The sequence below is a fragment of the Lissotriton vulgaris genome, chromosome 1_1 (genome assembly GCF_964263255.1).
Source record: "Lissotriton vulgaris chromosome 1_1, aLisVul1.2, whole genome shotgun sequence".
Classification (NCBI taxonomy): domain Eukaryota; kingdom Metazoa; phylum Chordata; class Amphibia; order Caudata; family Salamandridae; genus Lissotriton; species Lissotriton vulgaris.
In genome coordinates, this window is record NC_141685.1 from 220,387,808 (window position 1) to 220,401,817 (window position 14,010).

Here is a 14,010-nt window from a genome sequence, read left to right on the forward strand (position 1 = left end):
TTTGTATATATTTTCTTGTGTTGCTCATGATGCAATGACTACACGTTTTGTTTTTCAAGTGATATGATGTATACTTGTGAAACTATTACATTTACCATATGTGATTTTGATGTATAATCATGTACAAGATGATATAACTGAATATAATATCCAAACCTAAGCATTGTTTTTATTTTGTTCATCACATTATTGGAATTTTGCATTAACGTACACGGTTCTTTAGTAACCCATTGCACAGTTCACAGTGCATACAACATCGATGATTTGTATTTTTCTTCTTGATTCACGATGCTTGAACAGACAGCAAGCGTCACACTGTAGTACCATTGTAAATAAGTTAGAAAAACTGGTTCATAAATTTAAATAGGTGTGCGCCTCCATCCCCCCTACGTTCGGAGGAAATGGGAGCCAGATGGCAGAGAGACCGCCACCACTGGCCCGGCGGTGGCGGACTCTCCACCATCGTAATGAGCCCCTTATAAATCTTCACATAAACCCACTCGCATGCCCACACAACCACTCACACACTCATTGACAGGCTCATACAACCACTCACATACTTACTTACCCTTACAGCCACTCACACACCCAGTCAATTACCAATACAGAAACTCACAACGCCACTCACTCACCCATACATGTATTCAAATACCCACTTACTCACCCATACAGCCACACACACCGTCACTTACTCACTGATACAGTCTTCACAAGCCCACTTATTTGCCCACTTAGCCACTAGCCAAGTCACTTACCAATACAGCCACTGAAACGGACACTCACTCACACACCAACTCCCACACCCACAGAACCACTTACATACCCATTCACACATCCATACGACCACTCAAACAACCACCCACTATCTCTTACAGCCAATAACACCCGCTCACTTACCTATACACACACTCAAACAGCTATTCTCTCACCCATGTAGTCAACTAGTCACTCACACAGCCACTTAGTCACAGATTCAGTTGGGCATTCAGTCAGGGTCACCAATGTGCTGTACCTCTTATAGGTGGGTAGCCCATGTGCAAGGCCTGTGGTCTGTCAGGCTACCTGTGAACCAGGTCTTTGAGAGGTCTGTCTGTTATGTTTGGAATGTAAATGGAGTATATGGTGTAAGTGCAGGGTTTGGGGAATCTCTGTCTGAGTGCAGGGAGCATGTCTCTATGTATTGCCAATGCTTGTTTTAAGTATTGATCCAACTTGGACTGGTATCAAAAGAGGAAAATAAAGGGCTACATAATTTTTGGGGCGTGTGCACCTACAAAATCATGCATGGACAGGTCATAGGCTTTTTTCAATACTATTCCTTAGCAGTGCTAAATTTGTTTAAAAATTTAAGTTCCAAGCCCTTCTCAGGAGGCTACTGCATCCTGCCAGCGCAGCAAATAAGAGTACTAAAACAACTACTAAACATTGCACTTCTACAAGTTTGACAGTTCAGACTACCCGAGGCCACCTAATGCTATAAGAAGAGCATGGGCTGACTTCATTTTTAATTTTAATATATATTGAATTAATACACAGCGTTTTTCTCATCTCAAAATTAGACAGACAGTGTCACTAGCAAACTGTTATTAGTGCCATATTGAAAATTAAATGTGGGTGCCGAGCACCAGAAACCACTGGCTGAAATTAAGTGTTGGTCTTTACCATGCTGAACAGCATGAAAGATGCTGCATAAAAAGTTATTGTCAAAGCCATCAGTATGCAGGGGGGTGAAACTTTTAAATGTGTACTTAAGGGAAATCAGTTGAAACTCTGTGGAGAGTGAAAACTTTTTTTTTTAAACTATTGGTCATACAGAAAATCTCAAAGAGTTAAATGTTGTTTAATACCATGGGTGTTAGAAAGATATGAACTTTGTTTAAAAATGAAATTTTAAATATTTGACACACAAAAGTATCTTATAGATTAACTTTGTAAGATTCTGCCAACGATTTTTTGTGTTTATATGTAGTAGTACTATTTAAAAATATCATTTGATGTAATGGTTTTTGTTTTTAAAAGACCGATCACCCAAAATAAAATCTTGATCTTGAATCTTGGAGCCAACAGGTACCAAAGGTGAGATCTATTGGCTCTGACTAACATGTTTGGGTCTGTCCTGCCCCCAGCTGGTTTGCCATTTTGCTGGTTTCAAAGAAGGAAGAAGTCTGAGGGTCTTCCGAAGTTTGTGGCCGATGAATCCACTCAGAGATTTCGATCAGGCAGGGAGATCTGAGTTCACTGGGCAGGGTGAGGTGCATTGAGAAGCCTTGCACACAGTGAGCTGGTTAGGGGTTTACCTGAGGGTCAGTGCTTGTTACATGGTACCAGAGGCAGTACAGAAGGTGTCCTGCACACGGAAGCTTTAAGAATACAGTTGACTATAAAAGTGCTAATAAGGAGGAGGCATTTTAACACCTACAGGAAAATGGCCCTAAACAAGCTGGGGACCAACATTGTGTAAAAACATGTGATAGTCCTGAGCACACTTTTTTTCTGTAATAATTTAAGAGCAAAGCTGCAATTGGGACCCAACAGTCTATAGCCAATAGGTTTTTATCAGTCAGGAACAGCGGCTACGCAGGTGTCCTCCCTCACCGCCTATCCCCATTCAACCACAAACGTAGGAATGAAGAAGTGTTGGAGCTGCCCCCGGAAGCTTCTCACTAGTGCTAATTGTTTGTCTCGAGCCTCCTTTAAACTTTTACTGTCCTCAATATCAGCTAAGCAAAGGCATAGAGGAATCACTTTGCCACAAGGCCATATTTTATGATCTAGACCTGGAATAAGAAGGACTTTCTTCAACTTAATAAAAGATTGTTTTCTTTTGCACATCTCTTATGTCCTTACCACTGCTTTTTGTAACAAGTCTGTTCACAATTGCATTCTATGACCAAATTTTAATTAAAATGGCAATGAGATAAATGTAAAAAACATAGTCCTTGGCACTGGGCGCTGTCCGCTTGCAGTAGTATTCCATGATCAGTAGAGTCCAGACCAATTCTCCTAACACACACTCACTATTGTCCGAGGTTTTGAGCATAAATACTTCCACTCCTTGCAAAGTGGAAGCATAGGAACACTTTAAAAAACACACACATTTGTCCACATTGGAAGGCTGTAAAACTGTTTCAAACGTGTGTTAATGTCTAATTTCATGTAATATCAAGGGAAACAATAGACAAATTGCACACTCCTAAATTAGCAAGGCAGAGTTAGTGCTCTCTGTCAGAGAATGTAACCAAACAACAAGGTGATGGGTGGAATGCTTGGGTTTATCTGAGTCTCTGGCAGTCTCATGGGCCTCATTTGAGTCCATGGTTCTTCACCCACTGTGACCCCCTACACAGAGACCAGGCATATGCAAAGCAGTCCAATAGGAAAAGTCCAGCTGAACTGCCCCCTCCAGAAGGGGACCTAGGCATCCTCTGACTTGTCCACCCTTCTGAGGCCTTGCCAGTGAGGTACAGCTGAGGTCCTGGTGGTGCTGTGTGCATGGGGGCCACGCCCAGAAAAAAACATCTTAGCTACATCATATAAAGCACTGTCTACATTGTATAGGGTATGTCCAGAGGTTTTGTATAAACAGACTACCCGTTTTCAAAATGACCAATTAAAATGCCTTTTGAGTCATGCAGCACTGTTCAAATATATTTTCGAACAATATATGAATGAATTGAGTAATTTTCTATCATTAGATTTTCGAATCAGTTATTCTTTCCAATGTATACATGTTATGTGAATGACATATATTAAGAGAGAAGATCAATTGTGATATAAAATGGTGTTTCTTTTTTTTTCAGAATCACCAAATATGCCTCTTTGGGTCTACATCCTACTGGTGCTTTCGCCACTGTATCTAGCTATGATCTGCGTTCTTTCTTTATGCTTCTGCTGTGAAAGAGGTAATCTACTGCAAGGGTATTTTGTGCTTGTAACAGAGGAGAAGTGAAAGTAGGAAGTTGCTCTTTCCTTTCCTCTGCCACTGACATACCGTAGAGCATTCACAAGATTCTGCTCTTCAGACAGCAAGCCCTGTATACACAGGTGCACTCACTGTATCTGGCACTGAGACAGGCACACCTAACATGGCACCCTACCCAAACCTTGGCAAACAAACCCAACCTGGCACACTAACCCAACTAATGGCACACTAACCCGACCCCTAGCAAACTAACCCAACTCCTGGCACACTAACCCAAACCCTGACACACTAACACAACACGTGGCACACTAACCAAAACCCTGGAACACTAACACAACCCTGGCACAATAACCCAAACCCTGCAAACTAACCCAACTCCTGGCAGACTAACTCAAACCCTGGCACACTAACCCAAATGCTGGCACACTAACACAACGCCTGGCACACTAACCCAACCCATGGCACACTAACCTGACCCCTGGCACACTAACTCAAACCCTGGCAAACTAACCCAACCCGTGGCACACTGACCCAAACCCCTGGCACAGTAACTTAAACCCTGGCGCACTAACCCAAACACTGATTATAACCAAAGATTCTGTTTGGGGCACAGACATGCGCACTGTCACCTCTACTTTCAGTCGAGGCACAAAATGTAGGCCCAATGCAGGGTACCATAAGAAAGACTATAAAATTATACTCTGCCAAAATGAAGATGCAAAACTAAAAACCATACAAAAATATTTACCACAACCATTTTGACCTGCATCCCTATGATCCAAAATTTGAGTGAAGTGGGGAGAGTAAATTTACTAATTCGGATTGTCGGTGAAAAGTGAGTGTACGTGCATTTTTGAATTGTCTGTAGATAGACATCTTTTTGATTAGACATGTTTAGAAAGACAAAATGTAGTACAAAACGTACTATAGAATGTAAGAGGTTCACTGATAGAATATTGATGTAAAAATATTGATGGTAAAAATATTGTAAAAAAACATAGATAGTAAAAATATCGACTCCCTATACTTGAACAGGTAAGTAAAAAAATATGGATTCAAAAAAATCGAAGTAAAAAATATAAATGTAAAAAATATTGCTTGAAAAAATAATAATATAGATTAAAAATATAAAATATTAATAGTAACTTTAACACAATTAGTTCGATTTAATATACATGTTAACTAAATATAAAAATGTAACTTGATTTAAAAAATATAAACACACAAACATTATAATTTATACATATACATGTATTTACTCAAATAATTTATTAACTATTATCTTTAAATTATATAAAAATAAAATGTATACATCAATAATATAAAATAGAAAACACTCTATAATTAATTAAATCATTAAACTATTAAAACAAAATGAAAATATACATTTTGCAAAACAATAAATACAACAGTAGGGAAAATGTTGGTTAGCGAAACAATAAAATGTACTATTCCAACTGCAATAAGTGCAGCAGTAGGGAAAGTGTTGGATAGCGGCGGGGCAAAAATGACTATTCCCTCTCCAAAGAGTGCAACAGTAGGGAAAGTGTTGGATAGCAGGGGGTACAATTTACTATTCACATTCCTTTGAGCGCAAAAGTAGGGTAAATGCTGGATAGTAGAAGAATTACATTTACTATTTACCTCCAGTGAGTGCAACAATAGGGAAAGTGCTAGATAGCGGAGGGGTACAAATTACTATTCCCACTCCAGTGAGTGCAACACTAGGGAAAGTGCTGGATAGCGGAAGATTAAAAATTACTATTCCCACTTCAAAGAGTGCAACAGTAGGGAAAGTACTGGATAGCAAAGGGGTAAAAATTACTATTTCCAATCCAGTAAATGCAACAGTAGTGAAAGTATTGGATAGCAGAGGGGTTAGAATTAGTATTCCCACTCCAGTAAGTGCAACAGTAGGGAAAGTGCTGGATAGCAGAAGGGTAAAAATTACTATTCCCACTCTAGTGAGTGCAAACAGTAGGGAAAGTATTGGATAGTAGAAAAACAAAAATGACTAATAAAATTTAAACATTTGTTTTAATAATCTTAAAAATAAATAAACAATATTTTAAACATATACAATTAAATATATTACACATATAAAAAGAACCCGTATTATTATTTGTATAACATATAACGAAAACCCACAAATACATGTTTAAACAGTGTTTCTTTAAAAAGAACAAATATTCACAAACAAATTATTTGAAACATAAATGTATTTATTTTATTTCCTACCCTATAAAACCACAGCAATAAAAAAGACCAACATTTTTATTGAAATGAATTACCTTAATTAACATAATTAATAATTAATTTGAAATATATTAATAATAAAAAAGATAATAAGCATTCATTGAGTACACATACGTTAACACTATAATATCCACAACACACACCTAAAATTAATTACACAATTACAATGATAAATTATTAATTAATTAATTTAAATTAGCTAACAACTAATAGTTAAACAATTATTAATACATTAATTTACACATTTAACACTATAATATCACAATTAGAAAAATATTAATAAATACAAATTATACAATACATTTACATAATTAAATTACTTCCCACCCTATTCCCATATGAACCCACAACCCGCTACGGAACTGAAAATGCAACATTCAAATGAAATAATTAATAGCTATAAATAATGAATACATTTATATAATTAAATTACTTCCCACCCTATTCCCTTATTAATCCACAACCCACAACAGAACTAAAAATGCAAAATTCATTTAAAAATAGTTTCTTAACTAATACAATTTTAACACATATAATAAAAATACAAACAGTACTTATACAAAAACAAACATCACACACAAAAAATGTGTAATAAAATACATACCATTTATAAAAAATCGATATTTTTAACAACTATATTTTTAGAAACGGTATTAAAAACTTCAATATTTTTTAAATCAATATTACTTACCTAAAATCGATATTCTTGACCACCAAGATTTTACAGGCAATATTCCTGACCCATGATATTTTTACCACAATATTTCTGCAATTCAATATTTTTACCTCAATAGTCTTACTCTGCACCATGTAAGAGGTGCCTACACTTACATGTACAGAGTCCTCCTCTTTGACTGCAGAGTCTCTACACAGGGGAGTAGGTGGGAAAAGAAGCAGACTTACTACTAAAGGAGATGGAATTAGGGAGGAGTAAGAGGGGTTTAGAGAGGCTTAGGGAGAGGTTTAGGGAGAAATGTCACCTATCCACTCGAGAGTAAGCCAAATTGATCATGAGGTGGGTGGAGATGTAACGTACCACTTTTGTAGTAAGTTTGCACTCGGAGTAAATACTGAAAGTAGTAAAGTTACTGCAAAGTTTACAGTTTCCCAAATGTAACTTCCCTTTCTGAATCAGTCCCATAGTGTTTATCTTTGCCATTTACATTGTTGAGTATTTTTGTAATCTATATTTATAACGTCTCTAGTTTGATAGCTTAACACCATCAACTTCTGCTGTGTAGACACAGTTGCATGAAGCCCAGGGCTTCAGAATTGGCCAATATCTGTGTATATCTGCGAGAAGCCGGTCCAAGTGAATCTCTTGTCGTTACAAGCCACATTTTCTGTGGAGCCACAGCATCTGTAACAACTGCCTATATACATCAATCTAACCCCATCATTACTCCAATTTAGGAAAGCGCTGAAGACACACCTCTCTAAGGAACACTGCGTCACAATGAACAAACAATCCACTTACACTATCACCAACCCCTCAGATCACACACTGACTACATTAGTGCAAAACAGAAACTACTAAATATATCCCTTGTTTGTTAAGTATCCCAGGCTGTGTTTATGACTTATGGACACATTTGGAAGTGAGTAGCAATGCGAACCTGCCTAAAATCAGCCGACCCTCTGTCCCCACCTCTTTCAGTAAAAACTCTCCATTGCAGTTCTTTTTAACCTTTTGCCTACTTTGGAATAAGTGGAACACAGGAAACACCACTGAATCATCTTTGGAATCTAGGGACCCCACTGAATCATTACAATAGCCTGGGACCTGGGCCTTAGCATTTTCAATGATTTAAATCACAAAACAATATACAAAAAATACTGAAATAAGCATTCATCAAATACACAAATCATGAAATATTTTATATAATTCACAAACAATTATAAAATAATTTAAATTTTATTGGGAAGGTTGGAGCTTTACTAAATTCTATTGAGACCATTTATTGTCCATTCTATATTCTGATTGATACACTCCTTGCACCAATCAGTCTGAGGATGCTTGCATAATCTTTAGCCTCCAATTTCCAATTCCTTCACATTTACAGAACATTTTAAAAATGTCAATGTTATATGGTGATTCTTTATTTATATACATTTGTTAGAAAATGGCCCTCTCTGAAGGGTTACCCCAAACCTTTTGCCTTCCTCCTCCTCTTTTTTCTTAACTCTTTTCATTGGGCTTAGAACTCTGAGCAAATTTACCACTGCTAACCAGTGCTAATGTGCATGTACTTCTCCCCTAAAACTGGTAAGTACCTTGTAAAGTGGTTACCATATACCCAGGGTCTATACTTCAAATGCTACAAATCGGCCTGAAGCACTGATTGTGTCACCCACCAAAGTAGCCTTTCAAACCTGTCTCAGACCCGCCACTGCAGTGCCTGTGTGTGCAGTTACTGCCACTTTAAAGTCCACATTTGAAACTACTTGCCAGGCCCTAAACCTCCCTAATATTACATATAAGTCACCCCTAAGGTAGGAATAATAAACCCTAAGGGCAGAGTGCCATGTAAACAAAAATTAAGACATGTACTTTTATGTTTTGCATGTCCTGGAAGTGACAAACAGCCTCTTTGTTTTTCACTACTCTGAGGCCTCCCCCTCTCATTGGACAGCATTGGGAATTCCTTAATATATTTTTAAGCTGTAATTCCTAATCAGAGAGGAGTAGCTTTTTCATTTTTCATATCTTTTGAATGGTAGTGATAAATGCTCCTTACTGGTGAAGTTGTATCTAGCATTACTGTTCTATAAATGCCACTTTTTAGAAAGTGGACATTTCTCTGTACATACTGCTCTATGTGCCTGAAAGCCTGTCTCTAATACATGTCTAGGGTGGTTGACAGCTACACATTGTGCGTTCTCTCTAGACAGCCACAAACTCAGGAAGCTTAGCACTCTTCTGCATTACTGTGCATTCTGATGGGTCATCCTGGGAGGAATGGGAAGGGCTAACACTTACACCTCAATAGGTAATGTTGTGTCCACACACAAAGGAGTGTGTACCCCCACAGACAGCCTGACAGACAGAACTTGTTTAAAAGGGATCCTTGTGTACTTCAGAGAGTTCCTTTGAAGTAACCCCCAACATCAAAGTCACTGACCCCCTGATATCAGACCCTTCGGGATCTTGAACTGTACCTCTGTCAGTTGGAATCCTGTGCAGCTTAAAGGACTCAACTGGACTTATTTTCTGGGAGGACTGCTTTTCTACGTGTTGCCCTGCTGCCTTATTTATGACCCAGTTTGCATCACTCATGCACCCATCAAGAACTCCACCCCGGCTGTAGATTCTAAAGCAGAGGGTTGATGAAGCCCCTGAATATGCACATAAAACCATTGTGCATACATTCCAGAATGAGCATGTGTTCTTTGGTCAAGTCAGAACTCAATATGTAGATTCATATTCATGCATGTGTCCACACATTTATAGCATATGTACTTGTACCGACAGCCATTTTTAGACTTGATCATGATCTCCCCTAGTTGCCGACTAGTATCGCTGTAGAAGATTAACATGCAGACGCAGTGAATGGATTAATCAGATCTCAACTTTGTGGCTTACAGGTTGTATACCAATACCAGCTGCAAGCCTTGGCATCTTCTTTAAAGAGAAAATCCTATTTTAACCCGAGGCAAGGTGGGGTTGCTACACCTTCCACTACCCAGTGGTGTAACAAAAGCTCTGTGGTGCAGGGGGCCATAAGCTCCAGGAGGCCCCTGAAGGCACAAGTTGTAAGTGCAGGTTCATGGAGGGGGGCCCCCTCCATGTTCTTTGTAGGAGTGACCCCTTATATTTTTTACTCCACTGCCACCACCCTTTGTAAAGTCCTGACTCCACTGAGGTCAGTTGTGTTCCGAGGAGAACTTACACACATCTCAGTGCTCACTAAAAGGGCATATTTGTGTAGAAAACAATTCTGCCCAGAATTTGTTTTGCTTCGATTCACTCTTTATCCCTTCACCTGCAATTAAAATGACCAAAACATCCCCAGAACTATCCCCTCTTTTCAACCCACCGACTAAATTGTAACTTTCTCTTGCCTTTTACAAACAATTGACTTTCCTGTTCAGTCAGAAAGAAAATGTTTATTTTACCTGTCTAATACATCCCTCTTTCGCTGTAGCACCTAGAACATCACCCACCTCTACTACAAGCCATTAACCTACTGAGAAAAAAAATGATTCATTAACTTTAATGAGCAAGAGATGTTACCCCTCAATGTTTGCAGTTTCTGACTGACTTACATTTTTACAAACATACAGTTTGTGCAATTAAGTGTGCCATTTTATTTTTTGCAGTTTTTGTTTGTTTGTTGTTTTGCAACCCATGCTCCATCTACTTATAGACAATAAAACGCATGAGAAACCCCATAACCACACTTTCAGAGATCAAAATAGTTCTCCACCATCTCACTCTTGCAGCCCACACCAAACAAAAGGTTTTGTGGGTTACATAACTTCTGGTGCCACCGGAAGTGCATGGAAGACATGTTTTCTAACCAGCTCCTATCTTTGTAGTCAAATTAATGCAGAAAAAGTTAAATCAAATGTATCCAGGGCAAAGGAATTGCCAACGTTAAAAGGTCCCAGATCTGAATGTCTCATTGATGCAGTATATCGGATGGTTGTGTGGCAGCACCTTCAACAGGCTTTCTTGCCTATCACACATTGCATTCAGGGACATGTAGTTGTAAATTTAGATTCACTCTCAACATCAAAATGCATGGAAAAAATAGCACAAGAAAAGTGCAGAGTAAAATAATTGCTGTTTTTTGAATCTGCATAACACAGAGGCCTTAGTAGCTTTTCCAGCATATACACTTTTTTTTATAGAAGCATAATGCCTTCAACAATATTTCATAGCACTTTGTAAAAATGTGTGCTCTACATTTAGTCACATCTTTGGTCTGCACTGGGTGAAAAACTCAATTTCTATTTATTTATTTATTTGGAGTTTTACATAGCGTGAACATGACCCTAACGAATATCAGAGCACTGTTCATATAATCATCAAGTCATACCACAGCAGTGAAAAGAGAAAAACAAGTGACAATAAGAGACAGAATAATCATTAAATACATATATACAGGTCGGAAGGGCACCGAATCGGGTTCGGCATTATCGGATCGGATTCGGAGGCTGAATTTCTGTCCGGTTCGTACTCTGGGTCCGGACGTCGAAGTATGATGCAAACAAGCGCAAAATGTCTGTCCAAATCGCTTCCAGGTCCGAACCGCTCCGCACATCTCGGCTGTAAGCTAATTGTGGCGCGCAATGGAGGCGAATTCTCACTGAGCCAGTACGATGCTCAATTCGGACAGCCGGATTGAGTCGGAGCTTCCGGCTTGCAACAGCTCCCGGAGTTGGGCTTTGGGGGTCCGCATCGGACTCCCTGTTACCCGCAGCCTTATGACTCAGACACAGGGGGAGACCCGTGGGTCTCCCCAACACAGGCATGTACGATGCGATTGGCACCAACGCGTACCCACTGTAGGGGGCGCTCTTATCCACAACATACCCATTCAGTCAATGGGAGCCCATGTATGCGTCGTACGATCGGCTCCCATTGACTTCTATGGAAGTCTGACCGAACCAATCCGACAGCATACGACCGCATCGTACTCGCTCGGTTGGACTGCAGGAGTCCGGATTGGTAGGAAAACACCCTGGATCCGGCTCTGTCGGAGTGCTTTCCAACTGAGATCAGAATCGGCCCCTAAGAGCTAGGCACATCATTTCTAATATTCTCTCAGGATCATCCAATGATAGCCAAGCAGAAGAAGGATCATCTCTCTTGCAGAAGGAATCTGTGCATCAAGAGCTTTTTTGCTTCTTTTTTTAAGTAGGCAGTTGAGCGTTTTGTCCATATTTATGTGGGTAGAGTGTTCCAAATTCTTGGCAAAAGGCCAGAGAAGGAGCGGTTGTATGTTTTCTGTTTTTTGAGCTTCTGTGGTTTCAGTAGAAAGGAAACAGTGCTTCTTAGGAAGTGCCTGCCACCAGAAGACTCAAGTGTTTTGGCCAAGTATATTGGAGTATTGTGGTGGAGGGCCTTGTGCGTCATTCAAGCAATTTATAGTTGTACTTGAGCTTCAAACAGGAGCCAATTATGATGTTTTATGTCTGGATTAATTTGATCTATTGTCCTCTAACCTGTAATGAGTTTGGCCGCTGAATTCAATACGGCCTTTAATAAGGCCAATTTTACTCTGGGAAGTCCAGAAAGAGCGGCACTCCCGCAATCTAATCATGAGATTACCAGAGATGGTAGAGCTAATTGAAAATCCTCAGGGGGCAAGAAGGGTTTGATTTTTTTGTATTATAGTAATTTGGGGGTTGGCTCCTCTGACGGTTGTACTGATATGACCTTGCATGTTAAGATGTTTGTTCAGTACAATTCCTAAAGAAAGAGTTGTGTCAATAATGTGGGGGAGCAGTGGAGAGCTGAGAGTTGTTTGATCCACTCATCTATGGAAGGGTTGAGAAATTGTGGGGGACGATCAAAAGCAATTCAGTTTTTAGGGTGTTGAGCATCAGGTAATTGCAGGTCAGATATTGCTGGGTTTTCAACAAAGTGCAGTTGAGCATTTTGATATCTTTGGGTGAAGCGATTTTCATATACAGCTGTGTATCATCAGCTTACACGTGGTATCGAATGTTTGAGTTCTTCAAAATTTCAGTAAGCGGTTCCATGAACAAGTTGAATTGAGTGAGTGAGAGTGAGGAGCCTTAACGAACTCCAATTGTTACTAGTGTAATGTCTGATAGGGATTAGTTGACTTTGATTCTTTGAGTTCTGTTTTGTAGGAAATAAGCAAACAATTTTTAAACAGGACCAGATAGCTCCATCCTATTTTTGAGGAGTTCAATCATGTTGTCATGTTTGGCCATATCAAACGCCGATGAGAGAACACTTTCATTTCATTTCATTTAAACTTTATTCGGCTTCAAAAATGAGAACCATAAAAGTTACATTTACACAAGTGAACAAGCGAATTTAAAAATGGACATCACGGATCAGGTTACATGAGTTCAACAGGGTCGGTACACATTAAGTAAGAGTATAAAGGCAATATTTAAAGTTAAAAGCAATTCATAGTAATACATTTTATCCTAGTCAGTTGAAATACAGGCTTTTTCTGTATCTTAAAGACCATTATACAAACCCTACAATCAGCGGTATAGTCGGGTTTTAACAATTTGAATTTGAATTTAAAAACATTTGTATAGCGCGCTTATACCACGCGGTTTCATGGCGCTTTTCAGATTGCGAGGTGACAGCAGGAGCAGAGGAAGTTAGACAGCGAAAGCTCGGGAGAAGAGCAGGGTTTTAAGGCTTTTTCGAAACTCTGTGTAAGAAGATGTCATGCGGAGTTCCACAGGGAGGGAGTTCCAAAACACAGGAGCGAGAACCGCAAACAATTGCAGGTAAAACAAAGCTGGGCGTGCCTGTGAAAAATTTAGTTTTTTTAAGAGAGATTTTAAAAACAATCTATGGGGGCCGCATAAAAGTCGCAAAAGAGGACAAAGTTTAACAGATCCTGTGGAGACAGGTTGTCGCAGCCACAGGGTGCTAACACCTGTCCTTTATGGCTCCCCCTAGGTACTGCCAGTAAGAGGTGAAAATAGTCCAATCTAAACCTTACTAGCAGAAATCTTTTGTGCATTGATAGAGGCCATGCAAGATAATCCTCCATTCCTGGAGAGGTTTTGAGCATTAGATGTCTGCGTGCTCCAGATTTCTGGAGTTCCTGTTCCTCATGCTTGATCTGCTTATGCTCTAAAAAAGATTCCTTTACAAAGGCCACGTCTTC

The 14,010-nt window shown here is 39.3% G+C and overlaps 1 protein-coding gene across 1 annotated transcript in view; it reads left to right on the forward strand.

Moving 5' to 3' along the window:
- Nucleotides 1-14,010, forward strand: part of LOC147740933 (uncharacterized) — a 330,387-nt gene that overhangs the window by 183,315 nt on the left and 133,062 nt on the right. Inside the window, exon 7 of the mRNA XM_086936090.1 lies at nt 3,801-3,902. Coding sequence (XP_086792216.1) covers nt 3,801-3,902 — 102 coding nt within the window. The remainder of the gene's footprint in view (nt 1-3,800; nt 3,903-14,010) is intronic.